At 36.5% G+C, this 20033-nt stretch overlaps 1 protein-coding gene across 1 annotated transcript; it reads right to left on the bottom strand.

The window, feature by feature from the left end:
* Positions 1 to 1383: 1383 nt before the first annotated feature.
* Positions 1384 to 10795, bottom strand: LOC131038493 (TOM1-like protein 1). The gene is made up of 3 exons (XM_057970930.1): positions 10040 to 10795; positions 8036 to 8293; positions 1384 to 2018 (listed from the first exon to the last, which is right to left on the bottom strand). Exons 1-3 carry the CDS (start codon positions 10541 to 10543, stop codon positions 1608 to 1610), a joined length of 1173 nt encoding a protein of 390 aa, XP_057826913.1. The 5' UTR covers positions 10544 to 10795; the 3' UTR covers positions 1384 to 1607.
* Between the last annotated feature and the right edge of the window lie 9238 nt (positions 10796 to 20033).

The following is a 20033-nucleotide window of genomic DNA, read 5'->3' as shown; positions in this document are numbered from 1 at the left end:
TTGAGGGGTTAAGAATCTCTACTTGCCAGCTTTTAATTTGCTCATCCATAGCCGTTATCTTACAGGGTAGACTCTCAATTTTTCAGGCACTGATTTTTTTATTTGATATGGATTATACTTATGCCTCCAACTCCTCTGACCTGATTAATTGTTTCAGCATGAAACAAAGGCATGCATTTCTTGAGGACTCAATTCACTTGAATGGTCAACAAAACACAACAACATAGATCCAAACCACTAACACCTAAAAATAAAAAAGCTCCACATATTGTTACTCGACAAAAACAAGAAAACAACCATTATCTTTACCTTCAACTTGAACAGGTTTACCAGACGATGACCACATTCAAACATAACAGGATTGATCCATACTTGAGCATAAACAGCATAGAACCAAATCACCCAACATACCGTAATGGAGAGACATTAAAAAACATGCACTATAATTTACATTCAGCTTGTATTGGTTATCATACCATCATCTTTGATATAACCGATAAATTCTCAAAAATTATTTGAATGCATGGTATAATGGAGAGGAGCCACTTCAAAGGAAGGCTAAAAACAGAAACAATTTAAGTTCATGGAGCAGTTAAGAATTACAAGCAGATTTTAAAGAGCTTATCTCATATCTGCTCAAATGCCATCTTTTAATGAAACCAATCTGATCCCTTGATCACATCTGCTCAAAAACCATCTTTAACTGACAGACTTTTAAGACATCTGCACATTCGTCAATCCCGAACATAGAGGAAAATAACTAATGAAATTTTTTGATTCCTCGCATCTTGTGACTGTAAATAAAATCCGTGAGTGCTATACATGGCCCAGAAGAACTGTAATTACACCACATAGTATAAAACCATACAAAGGACTTGGACATTTGATCCCTTATCTTTTAATATGACAAGGAAACATCAAACATTTTACCGAATTTGAAGGAGCATTTGAGGCTCCTTCAATGTAATCAGAGATGGAAATGCAGTACTGTAATTAAAATCCTAAGTAGCACTCCTTTGCAAAAGACAGAAAGGAACCGATAATACCTAAACCTGATTTGAGATTCCTGTCTATTTATACTAGGAGATATTTATATGCAAGATGTCCTAAACATGTAGCACTTGAAATTCCTGAAAAAGTCTCTGATGTTATTTGTTAAAAAAATTAATTTTGGTTTGCAATAGAAAGCAGTTTCTAAGATTATAAACAGATGGAAAAGATACAACCTAGTCCTGTCTGCCCAACAAACAAGATGATTTGTGTGATTGATTTATTATTTTCTATGCATCACTAGCAGGAATTTGAAACGCTAGAAAGTAATATGAGTTGAGTTTCCCACAACACAGATGACAAGTTCCTCAATCACATTTAAGGCAATAACAATTCATGAACAAGCAGGAGACTGTATTTGAGAAAATACAGCCTGTCCTTAAATAATTATTATTACCTACATAAGTCAACAATAACCAGAATGTATGAATCAAAGATTATAGAAAGTTATGCAATCATTTACAATAAGATGCCCCCATTCTTCAATACATAGAAGCTCAAAATCTAAATATACACAAGATGAAAATAGTGCTGTGAAAAAAAACTGAGACAGAAACCTAAATAAGACTCTCTTCATCTTTATGAGGATCATGCCCACCAGATTTTCCACTCTTCCTACCGAATATCATATCATCTAGATCTGCCATTGCATCATCCTCAACAAATCTAGGTTGACTGCTTGAGGACTTGGGGGTGTGATTCCTAATGAGAGCTTCTTCATGGGTAGCTCCAGGTAAATCTTCCTCTTCCACCACAACAGGTATGGACGCAGGTTCAGAAACATGTGCAGGCTCTGGTTTCAAAGCTTTTATCATTTCTTCATACTTGGAAAGGACATGCTGGATTTCATCATTGACATTCAATGCCTCATAAAGGAAGGATTCAGCATCCCCAGCGCTCTCCACTAATCTCTGTACAGTGAACTGTGATTGTCTGCATTGCTCTACCAATGTAGATGTAAGGTCATCCTGCACAAAATGTAATTGTTAGTTGACATCAACTCCAGGCTGCAAAAACGGGACTAATAATGAAGTTTAAAAGATGAAAGCAAATATAGCATAATATACAAAAGTAGTGTTTTTCAGTGACCAACTTAGTAATCTCCATGAGTTCACAGAGTTCAAGGAAAGGAACCAATCAGTAAGACTTTTAATGAAAAAACTGCCCCCAACTTTACTGAAGAAAGGTTCCAAAACTAAACTTTGTAGAACTAACTCGCTTGAGCTATACCCCAGTTAACTGAAGAAAGGCTTTCAAACTCTAAACTAATAGCACGGTCCCATAGCTGCATACATAATTAAGGTACAGGTGGAATCTTTTCCTACACTAGTGGAGCAGATATAGTATAGCATTTGAAAGTTCAAACTAAAGTTATGCAGCCACTGCTTAACTACCTGGTTGCGTATTTCCCTCCCTTTTCTCATTTGCTTTCAGATTTATCTTCAAAATCTACGTTTACAGTTCATGCCCTGCAGGCCCAAGTCAGGTTTAAACCCAGTTATATTCTGGATCAATCTGGATGAGGGGTTCTGCCAGGGTACACCATTTCCTCTGCGAGTTCATTCTTGATGAACCCAGAACAAATTTCAAGAATTTTGCAGAACCCAAAATAAATCCCTGCAGTTTGACGAGTTTTTCAATTTTTGTTTGCTTTTCTCGAGTAGGAAACTAAGATTGCAATTGGTGCTAAAGAAAAGAAACAGACAATCAAGAGTTTATCCACGGCTTATTTTGCCTCCCCCTTCCCACATCCCTACCATGTCCTTATTAGTGAATGGGAGACTAAATGACACTTTATCCCTATGAATTGACGATTTGGCCTTTCAACCAAGCATGGTGTGTCCTAAATCACATACCCCCAATCAAGGAGACAGATCCATGTGTTAAACAACAGAGAATGAGGTTTGCTTTGTTCAGAATTTTCCCTTCTCATCTTCCAATAAGTGATTAGGGTGTGAAATAAACATTATGCTAGGCATATTCTTGGTGACATGGTCTAAAAGCCTTCTATTATTTTAATTTGACTAAGTATTTTAATATAAATTAAGATGGACTTAGTCTATGATTATAAGGGACCAACAATATTCCTTAATTCGCCCCATTGGGCTTTGACATATAATTTTAATAATGAGCAATGAATGCATATTCATCATGACAACAGAGTTTAACTGATTCAAGTAGCAAATCTAATTTTTATAATGATTTTGTTCATTATATGATGATTGTGGAACTTCATTCATGATTTTAGGCTGCAAATAGTTATGATTTTTAATTGTTTTTTGTACAGACGAACCCAACCCAAAAAAGAATTTGCTAAACTTGAGTACTGAATCCACCTAACCAAACCCAAATCGGTCAGTTCAAACTTCAAGCATTATAAAAATATTAAAATTTGGTAATTGATTAAAATAAGCAGGAAAAAAGAAACCATGGAACCATTGGCTCCAAAAAAAAACTCATATAATATTTAAGGAGTCCCTGCTTAAAAATATTAACCAGGCATCTGCACAGGACCCTATCGTAAGACCTGAAACTAAGGTAAACAACTATTGCAAAACTAAGTAAGATGTCCTCGCATGAACCATACGTAGTGAATCCAGTATATGAACACCAAAAAGTCTTGGGAAAAACCATTTTGTAAGCTTCACTTAAGAATTAGAAATAGATAATGAAGCATGCTTCTTCTAAGATGCATATTATATAATGATGTCAGTCATCAATACACAGATGTTTGGAATCATTTCCAAGTGCATGAAATCCTAAATGGGGATAACCAAACACAATGTGGAGATTTTATTTGAATGTAAACACCTACCCGAGTTATCGTAACTAGCCAAGTTTGATCTAGTGGGATGTTAAGAAATATGTTTTCCTCTAAGTTTGATATAATTTTGCTTATCATTCATCAATCCTTTACATGACAATTCAACTGAGACAAGTCCAATAAAAAGATGATAACAAAATCAACAACTCCAGGATAAAATTTCACAGGTAGCCTTTACACACTTTGATTGGTCCTACAGACTACTCTGGTCTTAAGGGCATAAAAAGTCATCACCATCTTTGTTAGCGCGAAACTTGGATTTGATGGGGAGGACTGCATCCCTGTAAGGCTGTACCCATACCCTTAAATGTTAGATACTAATATTTAAATACTCATTCCCTGTTTCAAAATCACATCCCTATTTCTGTTCCCAGACCTGTGGTTGCATCCCACATTTTCCAATTGACTTACCATTAATTCCATTGGATGCTGATGCACCATTCAGCCCCTCTCCCAGCAAAAATCAGTGACGACATGTTGACTTTACTCAGGTCACAATTTAATTACATTTAATGCACTGACTGATTGCCAAAAAACTAACTGTTTGGTTTATGTTTTAACAAAAAAGCTACCTAAGTATATTCAAACCATCAAGTCAGATCCAACATATATTTAATGCATTGACTGATTGCCAAAAAAGTAACTGTTTGGTTTATTTTTTAACAAAAAAGCTACCTAGTATTCAAACCATAAAGTCAAATCCGACATATACATATCTGATAATTATCATAGACTTAATCTGCAATTACAAATAGATTGCACTCATAAATCAAGTAAGAGGACTTCTCATCGTTGCTAGAGCCAATATGTCTGTAACAGTGTATTCTAATTCTTGGCATGTTCCAAACCCTCTGTCTCATCACCTTTCTTCGTGGTTAGGAAATATAAAATAAGTTCTCCCAAGTTTCTGGGGGAGGTACAGTACATGAAAAGGGAGCATGTTTTGGGAGGCCACTTTTTGGGGGATGGCAAAGGACAGCTATTAAAAGAGAAGGAAATTTATTTAATATAAGAAAATTTCAAATATTCATATAACAACATTGATGAGGCATTTATCACAGACATTATAAAACCTTAATACATGTCATTAGACCTAAATTGACAAAATTTAACAGCTTTCATTGTCAATGTGCATATATATCATATAGAAGTTACAACAAAAAGCCCAAAGGCTGCAGAGTTTCAACTAAAAATGGCAAAAAAATAGAAAATATGCAGCTATCCCTAATCAGGCATCTACTAACACTGCAAATTTGACTCCATACAGCTGGGATGAATCATCAGCCTTAAGCATGAAAAAGTGATGATTTCCTTAACATGGATGTGATATCAGCTGGCATTGATTGACAATATCAAGAAAAAACCCTGATGTAAATGCAGCAGTCCTAACACCAAAGTTGATTAAAGTAAGGTTTTCCCTCTTCTAGCTGTATTGTACAAACCTAAAATAGCAGGTGTACAAACTGATGACATGGCATCCTAATGTTCCTCTTATCCCCTCTCTAAGCAATCCCTTGCATTGATAATATCGTTAACAATGCTATCGTCATCATTGATCAATCAATCAATCAGTTTTCAGATTGTCGGGGGGCAACTTGTTTGTTTTTCTTTACATCATTTGTATATGCTTGCTTGTGTGTATTATCATTTGTTTGCATTTGGAACAGTCCTTGCGACATTTTGCCATGGCATCATGGTCTATCATATCATGGTGCCACTACCCATGTTCTTCAAACCCACCCATCCCCTTGAGGGAGCAACCTACCCCTGTTGTTGCCACTACCATAATTCTAATGACCAGTGCATCATGCCACTGGTCAATCTCTCGCCAATCCACTCTGTTTTATTCTTCTTTGAAATGACATTTCCTTACTCAGTCGCAATGCCATCTCAAAGAGCAACAAAATGTAGACACATAAAAAATACACATCTCCTTAACATCACCTATCACATACCCATTTGTCTATTAAGTTAAAAGAAAATATCATAATTTATTTAATTATTTGCCCATTTTCCCTAGGCCTATTTCACTTTCCTAAGTCCTAATAACCTAAACCCCTTTCCCCTTTGCACATGACTTAATAAAAAGTAATTTATTAAATCTGTATTTTCCTCTCTACCAGCTAAACTTAATAAAAAGATTTATTCTCCACCAACCTTTCATAACCATATCCCAAAAATCAAAAAGAAAATATTATAATTATTATTTTTCCTACACCTCTATCTCCCAACTACTCAACCAACTTGATCTACATCATTGACCTTCTTTTGAAAGATCTCCACCATTGATCTCTCTACCTAGAAGTCTATAGATTCAGTCTTCCTAAGCCATTTTCATGATGCACACATTATATTGTCAAGAACAAGCAACCACATACCATCCAACCAACAATCTTGGAGCATAACCAGCATTCGGTGCAACAGAAACTATGGATGCTTGTTTTATTTCATTTATAATTGTATGTTTTCTCACTCTAATTTGAGGTGTTAGTTAAGATTGAGATAGCATTTAATCTTTTACGGTTTTATTCTTCATATTTATTTGATTTATTGCTGTTCATAGTCCTTCCACACGAGCTAGGACTGAATACATGCTTCAAGTGTTGTAAGATTCCATGGGAAATTATATTTACTTCTCTCAAGTGAGTTTGGAGTCTTGGACAGAGAAGCGGCACATATGCATGATTCTATATGGAGTTTGATCTGGATCAACCACTCCCAAAGAGTGTTGCCTTCAAGTCAAACATTTTGTAATCAATTTAACCAGAAAATCATGTGTGTCCATTTTAGATGCAGCACTTGCCATGAGTATGGTTATCTGGCAAGCAAATGTCCCATTGCTGAAACCAAAAACCCAAGCTAGACAGTTTAGGAAGGATTCCAGAAAACAACAAAGAAACTTAAAAACATATAGTCAAGAGGAGTGTGGGGACTTTAGCAAATAACAGGAAGTTAGCAAGTAAAGTTTAAAAATTAAAAGATCTGGATGAAAATCAAATAGTAATGGTTGGATATGGCTTTCAGGTAATATAACAAAATTTTGGAGCTGATGATGTGGACAGACAGGGGGGTCTGATCGAATAGAGAAAGAAAAACAGGACAGTACTGACGAAATCAATCTACCTTAGAAAATGGAGGAGGAGGAGCCTAATCTAGGATAAAAAGAAGACAATGCTAGCATAATTGTGCAATTTATTACTGAATAATAACCACTGTACATAAGTCAAAGAAAACATGGGAGAGACAACACATACATTAAAAGTTTAAAACCATAAGGCAACAATGGCACATAGAGCAAAGGGATCCCCTTTTGATGAAAAGGGTGCCCAGAAAAAGAAAAAGAAAATGCAAACCTACTTCAACTATTTAGAGAATGCAAACTACTTAATATTCAGGCAAAAACTTACTCGAATGCATATAGAAAAAGTATGCATGAACTGGAAACAAGTACCAAGATCTGAAAGGCAATATATGAATGGCATGCATTGCAAAAAACTAAAAATCTGAATGCATGATTTTAGTTTAGACTGTTTTATTAGCGGATAGCTTCTTACTTGCATGCAAGTATTAAACATCAGTTATGTATCTTTAATGTAGTTTAAGACCCTTTTTCCACTAACATACAATTTAAACCTTTATCCAAAAACAACTTGAGGATTGGTTATTATGAGCTAGATATTTTTATTGTAGGATATAAATGATTGGATTAATACTAACACAACTACTAGATCCCAAAGCTACAATAAAATTTTCTAGTAATTTTTAGTCATTAAATACATTTTTCATTTGAACCATTAGGCAATTGTAAAAAATACTCCACAGTAGTGCATAGTCATGCAATAGGGCATGCAGCGGATAACATTTGAGGTTCTAAAATATGGGTACAGAAATATGGAGTTAAAAAGCTGCAGAGCCTTCTCATGTAAAGATCAAAATGAATGCTAGTAATCATAGTCTGATGCTATCCAACTCCCAGGATTCTCATTTTATGAAACTAATAAATAACTTTAAGACTTGTAAGCTAAGCATGCGGACAAGATTAAGAGAGTGATAGCTGAAACTTGCAAAACACAAATATTTGCTTTGGGACATAGAATATAGACCAATATAAAATAGATACAGCCAGACGTGAAGTGCACCATTCAACTAAATTAAAGTTACCTTAAGTGCCTCTTGTTGAGGAGAGCTACTCAAAACAGTTGATAGAAGTTCAATGCTGTTTCTCGCTACATCAAGCACCTCTTTTTTTTGCTCATCTGTCAAGTTCCTGCTCTGAGGAATAAAAACATCATTGAATTCCTGCTGTTGATCAGGTACAGTGGATGACTGAGTGCCCATATCGGAGAAACTGCCAGTGAATGTTGGAGGCAAAGTCTCACTGTCTCGTCCGGGAAACCTTAACCCTCTTGATTTCAAGCTCTGCAATGTACAAAAATGTAGTGTTACTACTACTGTACACACTAAGACATTCTCATTTAGTAGAAATTGCAACCCTAATCTTGATTGTATTCTATCTAAATTCGACAATGTTAAGACATGTATCGCTCATAGTCACATGGCTATGTATATGTAAATGTACAAACATATGATTGTACAAATTATTTATCATTTATGTTTCAAAAAGCTACCAGTATCTGAAGGGTATCTATGTAATTGCATGTAAACAACTTAATATTTAACAGCCAAAACTGAAAAAGACATATAATATCTAGCAAGTGGTTGAACAAGTGGTTGAACAAGTGGAACATAAATCATCATGACTGTCCTAACACTAAAGAAGAGATTAAAAAGTGGGTGGTAGAAAAATTTAGGAATGTTATGTGAACAAATCAGCTAGGTAGGAAAAAAAGCATACTATATCAAAGAGTTTAACCCCACCTGGGAACACGATGAAAAAGTGTATTTGAGATCCGCGATCAACAGAAAGGCCAAAATTCTAATTGCACAGTTAAGGATGGGGTCTCATCATTTGAGATGTGAAACTGGTAGATGGAAGGTCCCCAAAGAGGACTGGGAAGAAAGGACATGCATTTTCTGCAGTAAGAGGGCAGAGGAAATAGAATGGCATTTCATCAAATAATGTGCAGCATATGATCATATCCGCAATCAGTTTGTTAACGAATTAAAGGTGGACAGCTTGAATGAGCCTTTTGAAGAGACAAGAATTCACAAAACAGCGAGTTTCCTAATAAAGATCCATAGCAAGAGAGCCAACATAGAAAAGAACTTGAAAACGGGCTAGCGTGTTTCATCTTGGTCCCTTAGACTGTTGGGTCTCGTGGACGTCATTAAAATTCCTTCATTCATTCATTCAATAGTTTGACCAACCCTAAAACGAGTTGTGTGACATACATCTGGCATGTGTTGTACATTCCGTTGGTAGATTAAAGAATTAAACAAACCAAAACTTTTCCCTCCAACCCTCAAGCTTGGGATATTTGACCATATTAGAAAGCATGATCGGTGATGACGTAAGCTCTGACTTTTCCCCAGATGAAGGGGGTGCTCTCCTTGGTGTTCTCGAGGTTATGCACAGAAATTAGCAAACATCAATTTTAAGACAATCGAATTCGAAAAATTCAATGTTTTAGCTTTCCAGTTGTGCTCACTACAAGCATAACCGAGCTAGCTGGTTGAGCGAACCCTCTGAGCTAAGTCTACTGGGATTTTCTCATGGCTGGGATGATTCCTCATGCAAAAAAGTGCAGTCTTTGGGTCAAAGGAATCGGCTGACAAAGACTGCCAAAATGTATCGCCTGTTAGAGATCTGGCCCACCAGTCAATATCATCTTGGACGGCTAATAAACATGGGCATGTATTTGAGCAGCACAAATTTAATATTCAAATCAAGACTCCCTGCGTTTGGAAACATCACCTGACCTCTGGTTGCCTGACAAATACTCCAGCGTACGTGGATTGGCAAGGCCTTGTTTACTCATATTCCAGGCCACGAAGCCAAAACCCTTGCCCACAGATGGAATCTCATACACTCTAACACCCATTCAAACCCGAAATAGATATTCAGCTAGCATGAAAAAGTTTCAAAAAAAAAACGAAATTGAAAAAATCATTTTAAATGTTTAGGACCATAAAACCCCAATTGAGAACCTGGGGCACAAAAAAAAAAAATTCAAAAAAGGAGGGTTGCATAGGCAAATTGAGAACCTTATAAGTCTCCTCAAAAACGGGCAAATAGCGAAGCTCGTTATCAGACTCTCCCCATGCCTGAATCAACTGCAAGACCTTGTTCCGATTGCTGGTGATAGTGTGGGGATCGTCAATGAGCTTGACCATGTCATCGAGGACCTTCTCGGAAGCAATTTCAGAGAACATCTTGTCACAGTTCATGGCGCAGGTCTCAAGGAGAATAAGGGCAAGGTACTGAACCATGGGGTTCTTGACGGCGAACCGCTTCTTGATAGCCCGGGCTACATCCTGGCCGGTGAGCTTGGAGGCGTTGACCATGTCACAGATCCTGAGATTGGCGGCCCAATCGGGCTCCTGAAGCTGCATGTTGGTGGCCTCCTCCACAATCTTGTCCGCAGGGGTTGCAACCTGCAGAAGTTCCTTCATTTTTCCGCTCATGCTGCTCATGCCTGCGCTCATCTTTCGCCCCACCTCCGCTCCCCCAACCAAGAGCTTCTCGCCGAAGGCATTGAATTTCTCCATCCAATCTTAATTCTCTGTGCTATTCTCTTCTGTTTTCTCTCTGTCCGATCTGCAATCCAAATCGGTCTTATGCAAAAATGGGATGATTTTCTTTTGTCTCCACGAGTTTCGTGGGCATTTGGGAGTTCGTTATCGTTTATAAGGATTTGGAAAGTCAATATTTTTAGAGCTAGACGCCTTCGAGAACAAGGGAAGCTCTCAAAAGCGCGTGTGGAGAACGTTTCACATTTTTTCCATCGATAACCGTGTAATGTGTAGTTGTACGATTTTTTTTCAAGTTTTGTTTGTTTTTTGGGTTTTTTTTTTTCAATTTTTTAATTAAATAATATATTTTGTTTTGGTAGGTTTGTTTAGGGTAGTGGTTGGGGATGGGCATTGGGTATATTAATGTGACGAATAAAAGTGTCTATGATGTATATTTATTTTAAATTATTATTTAAATATATAGAATAATTATATTATAAAATAAAATAAAGATATTAATTTTGTAATATGTAATAAATGTGGAGAGGTATAATTTGTTAGTGTGTATTTATCATAAGTAACAAATTTAATATAAATATTTTAGTGGTTTGTTTTTCTAATGTTTTCTTTTTTAGTTGGCTTAGAAATATAATTAAATAATTAAAAGTTTTAATTATTTCATGAGGTCATTAATTCTTAAGTTAAGTGACCACTTTATGTCACTAAGAAATTATAAGTAGGCCACTTTATTATTTCACAAGCTAAAGTGAGAAATTAAAAAAAGGGAAATGCGAAGAGAGGAGGAAGCTAAAAGGGTGGATATGAAGAGTTTTTCACAAGGTTATTAAAGAGCAATAAGAGGCTAAATGGAGCTATGTTGAGTTTATTCTTTCTTTTGGATTGAAACCTTCGTGATTCTAGAGATTGGAACTTGTTCCATCTCAACGTCTCAAGGACGCAAAGCCTCTTAGAAAGGCCAGTTTCGGGGTGAAAGATTCCTCCCTAGCTAGTGATTCACACCGACGGGATGCAAATTTGGTACCAGGGTACCACTAAGGGCCTCCCTGTTACTACTTATCAAGTTGCCATTAGTTTTTATATTCAAAGTCATACTATATACTCTAGTCGGTTAGCACTACTGAATCATTGAGTCGGTATACACAGAGAAGTCGGTATGCACAGTCTAGTCGGTTACAGAAGAAAGCAGTCACAGAACGCAGTACACACCGAGCTGTCTACCGAGTATCTTTTCATGGCTACCGAGCAGTAAAGATGACACACCGAGTTGACATACACTAAGTGAAACGTGTTACCAGATACATTGAACCTGGACATGCATATGAAAATGTGTTACAAGATCGAGGCACATCGAACCGTTATTACATTGGAAATTGCACCAGAAGATTGTGTATGATTTTGAGATCAATCTAACCAATGAAATAATTTGTTTAGTTATTCATTCGAGGAATCATGTTTGTAAGATCGAAGCAATGAATTGGATCACCATCGTAAGAGATCTATTTATACAGCATGAGTTAAGGGTGTATATGTGTGTAAGAAGACTGTTACAGAGACACAGAGGTCACCGAGAAGGTTTTCAGAGAACAGTCGAAGAACAGAGTAAACAGAAGGGTTTACCGAGTTACTATATGGGTTACCGAGGTATGCTATAAGCAAGGTAATCTATTCTGAGCACATAGAATCTGCTATAACATTTCAGATGTAAAGTTGCAGATATTTGTAATGATTTTATTGTAATATTGTGAATTTGAAAGAGAAACCTTTAATAGGGTAAAAGACTCTAATCAAGTCTATAAATTGTAAAGCCTCTAACCAGGTGCAGCATTCAGATTAAATGTTGTAAAATCCTTTAGCAAGGTAGATCTAACAGATCTTGTTACTCCTAACAGGGTAAGCTATCAGAAATAGCTAAAATGTAGCTCTAACCAAGCACTCTTTATTCTTGCAGTAGTGAAGTTGTGGGTGCCATCCCCACCGCAGTTTTTCTCTCTAACCAAGAGTTTCTGCATAACCAAAATATATGTGTTATGGAGTGAATCATGTATGATTGTTATCTATTTGCTTTAACTTTATTTTATGTTACTGCACCATTCTATTTATGCATAATAGTAAAGTTATTATTCAAGAAAAGTTTTGAAGTACTGATTCACCCCTCTCCTCTCAGTACATTAGCTTTCCATATTGGGCCTAACAATTGGTATCAAAGCTTGAATCTTGGAAAAGGGTTTAACCACCTAAAGAGAAAGATCTTATCAATGGAAGGCTATAAACAATCTCGGAGGATTGTATATCTGCAAGAAGAGCTGGATCATGCTAATCAAGTGATTGCAGACATGCAAAGGCAAATGCAAAAATCTCTGAAAGTAAGAAGAAGATTATCTAATGACTTGCAGGATTCTCAAGAGTTAGTGGAACAAATTGAGACATCATCTGAGAACAGTATATCTGAAGAGACTGAAGAAATGATTGGAGTATTGAAAGAAAAGAACAAAGCATTGGTTGATCAACTAAAAGAAATGAAAAGAGAACATGAACATTTCAGTACACAGATGACTGAAAATCTAGATGCATTGAGGATAGCTGAGGATAAAGCAAGAGATCTATAGAGAGAGAAACAACAACTTGAAGTCTTAGTATCTGATAAAAATGATGAAATCATAAGGTTGACTGGGATTCAACAAAATATGACAGATCAACTAGGTTATGCACGTCATGAAGCAATTCTGAAGAATGATGAGAATCAAGCATTGAAACTTGAAGTATCAAGGTTGACTGATGAACTTGAAACGGAGAAGAAATCCAAAGAAACGCTGAAGAAGAGTTATGAAGCATCAAAGATGTTGGATGAGCAATTGAATACAAGAAGACCCAACAAAGATGCAGGAATTGGTTACAAAGGAATTCATACTACCGAGAGAGGAGAATCATCAAAGCAATTTGGAAACATGAATAACATCAAAAGAAATAAGCCTATTTGCTACTACTGTGGAAATCAAGGTCATACTGCCAACATGTGCCAAATCAGAAAAGGTAAGCAACTGAATATCACTAAGTCCAATGGTTATTGTTACAATTGCAATAAATATGGTCACACATTTAACCAATGTAGGACAAAGTTTGTTAACAACTATCAGAAGGCAAAATACAAAGGGTTTTATAGAAACTGCAATAGATATGGACATAGTACTGAGAAGTGCTGGCTTAAGCAAAAGAACTACATGTGGTCTACACATCGAGCAAACACTAGAGGTTACCGAACTCACACAGATCCTTGCAGACAATATGCAGCAGTACCATGGGATTACAACACAAGGATATGGTGTGAATGTTGTGGAAGATATGGACATATAAGTGCCAACTGTTTTATAAGGTTTGGAATGAACAACCGAAGATCATGGAGAAATCCTGGTATGGTATGTTTTCATTGTCACAAAGTTGGACATTTAGCTGGAGATTGCAGAGATCAACCTAGAGGAGACATTGAAGAAATAAAAGAGAAATTAAAGATGATTTGGAAAAATAAGGAAATTGTGTCAAATGAAGAAAGCACCTTACCTACCGAGTTAGGTGCACCTATTCCAAATTAATCAGAAAAGGTATGAAGGGACTGCATTCTCTGAAGGTTAAAATCATAACAGTTCCTATTCTACTATGTACTAAATTCAAAATCTACATAGTTAAGATGCATTAGTAAGTTTGAAATTCTATCAAAAGTACTTTACAGGAAGCCTGTCAAGTCGGTAAATGAAGGAAATTTGGTTACTCGGTTAAAACAAAAAAAAGAGAGTAAATCGGTTAAAAGGTGAACCGAGTGCATTTAATATCTTTGACCTAACCCGCACGGAGCCCGATAAGGTATTTTGTGTACTTAAAAGTATTTTCACGGTTATTTACACTTACCAAGTTTTCGAAAGAGTAGAGCAGAGCGATTCCAAGGCGATCAAACCTCATTCTAAGCAAATTCAAGGTATTTACATCAAATCTCATCACGTTGTTAAGCTAGCTTATCGATCTTATCAAATTGTTATTATCTGTTGAGTGTGAAGCGTTTGTCATTTGTAAACCGTCAAACCCTAAGGATAGTTTGCTAAGTTTTTACCTGAAATCTACAATGGTGCCCAAGATCCAAGATCCCATAGTTGTCAAGAATGTAGAGAAGCCCTCACTGAAATACACTTTGACTCCTAAAGTCGCCTCTGAACCGGATGACAAAACCGCCTTTTCACTCATCCCGGATCGAGTCTTATTAGTTGAAGATGTGAGATTCTTCACCAAATGTCGTGTTGAAGAACTCGGTCATGTTGAGATTAGAGACACCTATGATGAATTATGTACCGATGGTGTATTAAACAGCAAGTATGAACACATCAGAATCAAGGGATTGACTGAAGCCCTAACCTACCCTCGTGTGTTCAAGCCCCAATGGGTTAAGTTTGTTTTGAGCAGAGTTCATGATGATTTCATGTGGCTAGAAGAGAAACCATTCAAAATCACCAAGGAAATTATTCATGTGATCACCGGTTATCCTATCTATGATCATGCACGAGCTCAGAAGATGATATCACAGAAGGAGTTAATCAGTTTAACCTAAGTAGAATCTGATTATAGAGGACTGAAACTGAACAATGTCACTGATGCAAAACTTAAGTTTGCCATTAGAGTAATTGGTTACTGTTTCTTCCAATCAGCAAGGGAAAATAGTGTACCCTGTGCAGCAGTTGACTTAGCCTATAAAATTGTGAAAAAGGGAATGAAAGTTGACTTATGTGAAGTGTTATTGAAGAACTTGTTTGAGAACCTGAACATAATAAGGAAGCCGAAGAAGAACAACTCGGCAAATACACTGAAGTTTGGTTCACTTCTTGTATGCATGTTTTTCTACTTTGAGAAATTCTTTCCATCAGTCGGTAAAGTAGTTTGGGAGCTACACTGACCAATCACCCATCAGATTAATGACTTTATCAAGAAGTTGGGAGATAATTTCAATGATATAATGGATGACTACTTCAACAAATTTCAAGAGAAGATGCACAACAGGTACCGGATTCCACCCCAGCTGGTAGAGAATTATAAAGATGATATATGCTTTGAGGTAGATACTGATTACTGTTATGTGAATGTTGTGGAACCAAGAACTCAATCTTTGCCACCAATGGGTTATGAGATTGACTTTGATATCACACAACAACAAATTGATGCATATCTTACATTACCAAGGCATGCTATCGAGCTGAGGTATGGAACCTATGAAGAGGTGAAGGGAAAAGTAAAAATGAGCATTGTAGTACCCAAGGCTACAAGAAAAGCAACAAAGATGATTAAGGCATTATCTGAGAAATTTGGAGAAGATTCTTCCTCCACACCTGTCAAAGGCACTCTTGCCATCACCGAAGAGGAATCTGAAGCTCAAGAGGCAGGTATAACACTGAGCATTGAATTGCCTAAGGGTAAAGTGTTGAAAAGAAAGAAACTGGACACTTCAAAGGCCCTACCGACTCCATCTCCAACAAAGAGACCTAACACTAGAGCATCAGCTGTATCACCGAGTAAGAAACAAAAGAGTGTTACTGCTCCCAAGGTAACCAAGACCTACAAGAAATCTACTTGGAGACTCATTTTGGCAAAAGAGTCTAGTGATACAGAATCCAAAGATGCAAACAAATTCTAGATTGTAAAGAGCAAAGAAGGTAAATATACATAGTGTTGAAAACTTCTATGCCAATCTAAAAGAATATGGTGGATTTGGAGGATTTAGATATGTCAAGTATGAGACTAGGAATAATGATGAGAAGAGACAAATTGAAGAAGTTGTCATCTGCACACTTCTAAAGTTTCGGCTAGCTCCATTAGAACTAGTAAAGTCACTTCCAAATGAACTTTACTTGCATATTGATAATAGGTGGAAATATGCAATGGACTCAGAGAAACAAATTAGAGAAAGAAGTCTAGTCCATCTATTTCCTGATATGTCTGTAGCAGAAATAAAGGAACATTTGACAACCTACAATTCAAAATTTCTTGTCAAACAAAGAGCCTTAAAACTGATGAATGGGCTATATATTGATGTAGAAAATGAGACAAAAGCAAAATGGCAGGAAATCTTCAAAATCAAGGATGTTGGTGAACAATCTAAAGTTGAAATTGTTGATGTCACCGAACACGATCCTGATGTCACCGAACAAGGTCCTGATGCTACCAAGCAAGACCCGACTGACACTATTCAAATTGATGAAGATGTCATGGATGCAGAAGCACCGGAGCAGGAAATGATAGAAGGCACTACATATGCAAAACTTGTATCTAGTGAATCCATTTTAGAACAAGTTCAGCCTTACCCACCGATCAATCAACCTGTCTCTACCGAAGCTCCTTAGGGTACAACACAAGGCACCGAAGGTCACTAGTCTGAAGCAGCAGAAGGTACAACTCAAGAACAGACCTCTCAAGCACCCTCGAGCACTGAAAATGTAGTAGTTGAGACACCCAGTACCGAGACACCAAAAGACACCATAGCGGCTACAGGAATCGACCAAAGTGTTGCCTCTACCGAGCAACCTACCGAGGGTCAACAAGCCTCTCAAGCTATTGTCTTGGTCCACCCAATGAAAGGTAAAGAGAAGAAGGTGAAAAAGCATAGTTTCAAAGTGGATTTATCTAAACCAATAGTGTTGCCCAATGTGGATATCTCAAAATTAAAGGGGCAAGCACTTATTGATTTCGGTGAACTATGCAAAGCAAAGGCCGAACAAGAAAAACAGATGGCCATTCAAAAGAAGAATAAAGTACTTCAGAAGGTGAAGACACTGCTGACAGATATGCTACCTTCAGCTACAATGTCAACCGATGCAGCCATCCACATTCAACTGGATGAACTCCTTAATCAAATAGAAACATCTGGAGTTGATGCATCTGAGTACTTGAGCAAGTTAAAAGACAAGGAGCTTACTGCAAAAATGATAGAAGAGGTACACAAAGCTCTAGCTATTGGGAAAGTCAAGCTTGTCAAATTCATTGCTGAGTTGTCCCCTCAACTCAAGCATATTCTTTATTTATTTCAGAAACTTTGCACATTTTCTATATTCATTAAAGATATCAAGAATAAAACTGATGCAATTGAGAAAGAGATCACCAATCTCTCAAATAAGTTGACCACAGAGCCCAATTCAGTTCAGAATTTGTATACAAAGCTTCAACAGCTCATGGCTCAACAATTGGAACTAAGAAATGAAGAACATAAGATCAGGATGGATATAATGACACTCCAGACATTATTCCTTCCTTATCTTTCATCAGTTCAAGAACATATTAACCGAGCTACACGCCTATCTACTACACAAGAGGGAAGCACTCTTGATGGCTTAATATCCCTATTGGTTGATATTCAAGCACAAAATTCTTTAATGGAAAGTGTAAAGGATGCCCTCTCTGTCGCTCTCATCGACGCCCGGAAAAAGTATAAATCTATTTTTGATCAGTTACCACCCTCGGATGGAAATTAAGTTTTTGATGTTTGTCAAAAAGGGGGAGTGATACCATATAAGGGGAGTAATATAATATATTGAGGGAGTGATACAGTTTTGGTGATACAGTTTTGATATAGTATTCGGAGTATTGTATACAGGGGGAGTATATCGAGCAGAGTATGCAGAGTATCCAAGGACAGTAAGCAGAGCACACAAGCACAGAACCAAGCATGCAAAATCAGAGCTATGTACAGTATAATGATAAGGGGAGTACATCTGAATATACTATTTCATTGACTATTGTATATATTGTCAAGTATAGTCATTTTGCAATGTATAAAGATTTTTGAGTTATGACTTTGAAAGTAGTTTTTGTCAAACATCTCAACTAATGTCAAAAGGGGAGATTGTTACTACTTATCAAGTTGCCATTAGTTTTTATATTCAAAGTCATACTATATACTCTAGTCGGTTAGCACTACTGAATCATTGAGTCGGTATACACAGAGAAGTCGGTATGCACAGTCTAGTCGGTTACAGAAGAAAGTAGTCATAGAACGCAGTACACACCGAGCTGTCTACCGAGTATCTTTTCATGGCTACCGAGTAGTAAAGATGACACACCGAGTTGACATACACTGAGTGAAACGTGTTACCAGATACATTGAACCCGGACATGCATATGAAAACGTGTTACAAGATCAAGGCACATCGAACCGTTATTACATTGGAAATTGCACCAGAAGATTGTGTATGATTTTGAGATCAATCTAACCAATGAAATAATTTGTTTAGTTATTCATTCGAGGAATCATGTTTGTAAGATCGAAGCAATGAATTGGATCACCATCGTAAGAGATCTATTTATACAGCATGAGTTAAGGGTGTATATGTGTGTAAGAAGACTGTTACAGAGACACAGAGGTCACCGAGAAGGTTTTCAAAGAACAGTCGAAGAACAGAGTAAACAAAAGGGTTTACCGAGTTACTACATGGGTTACCGAGGTATGCTATAAGCAAGGTAATCTATTCTGAGCACATAGAATCTGCTATAACATTTCAGATGTAAAGTTGCAGATATTTGTAATGATTTTATTGTAATATTGTGAATTTGAAAGAGAAACCTTTAATAGGGTAAAAGACTCTAATCAAGTCTATAAATTGTAAAGCCTCTAACCAGGTGCAGCATTCAGATTAAATGTTGTAAAGTCCTTTAGCAAGGTAGATCTAACAGATCTTGTTACTCCTAACAGGGTAAGCTATCAGAAATAGCTAAAATGTAGCTCTAACCGAGCACTCTTTATAATTGCAGTAGTGAAGTTGTGGGTGCCATCCCCACCGCAGTTTTTCTCTCTAACCAAGAGTTTTTGCGTAACCAAAATATATGTGTTATGGAGTGAATCATGTATGATTGTTATCTATTTGCTTTAACTTTATTTTATGTTATTGCACTATTATGTTTATGCATAACAGTAAAGTTATTATTCAAGAAAAGTTTTGAAGTATTGATTCACCCCTCCCCTCTCAATACATTAGCTTTCCATATTGGGCCTAACACTCCCCATGGGGTGTGGCCCTAGCCTCCCATAAGGGATCCCAAATATATTTTATTAAAAATCATAAAATAAAATAAAATAAAATAAAAATATTTCTACCATTAAAGTTTAAAAGCCTTTTTTTATAAAGTTTTAAAATTAAAAACTTTGAAAAAATTTATCCACCCAGCAATATTTTATATGCCATGTTTGATAGATGTTCAGGTTCGGGGATTATATATTTTATTATTAAAAAATTTGAAAAAGATTTTTTATGGCATATTGGAAAATTTATTTGGAGTCCATTATTGCAAATATAGCCCAATATGCTATTTTTTTCTACAAAGCATAACTTTTCCCAAGAGTGTCAATTTTTTAACTTCTTATAGTTGTTGAAAAGGTTACTAAGAGCACTATGCTATGGTATGATTAGTTTTTCCAAATTTTGATGTTTGGGCAATGAAATTTCAATTGGAAGTGAAGAGTTCTCTTTTGATTTCGATAGGT

The sequence above is a fragment of the Cryptomeria japonica genome, chromosome 10, assembly GCF_030272615.1.
Source record: "Cryptomeria japonica chromosome 10, Sugi_1.0, whole genome shotgun sequence".
In the NCBI taxonomy this organism is placed as follows: Eukaryota; Viridiplantae; Streptophyta; class Pinopsida; order Cupressales; family Cupressaceae; genus Cryptomeria; species Cryptomeria japonica.
Note: the sequence above shows the minus strand (reverse complement) of the source record. Positions and strands in the feature narration are given on the sequence as shown.

Coding starts and splice junctions, on each gene's coding strand:
- LOC131038493 (XM_057970930.1), bottom strand. CDS start 10,543: ATGGAGAAATTCAATGCCTTCGGCGAGAAGCTCTTGGTTGGGGGAGCG. Junction 8,294..10,039: donor TTTTTGAGGAGACTTATAAG/GTTCTCAATTTG, acceptor TGTACATTGCAG/AGCTTGAAATCAAGAGGGTT. Junction 2,019..8,035: donor CTCAACAAGAGGCACTTAAG/GTAACTTTAATT, acceptor CATTTTGTGCAG/GATGACCTTACATCTACATT.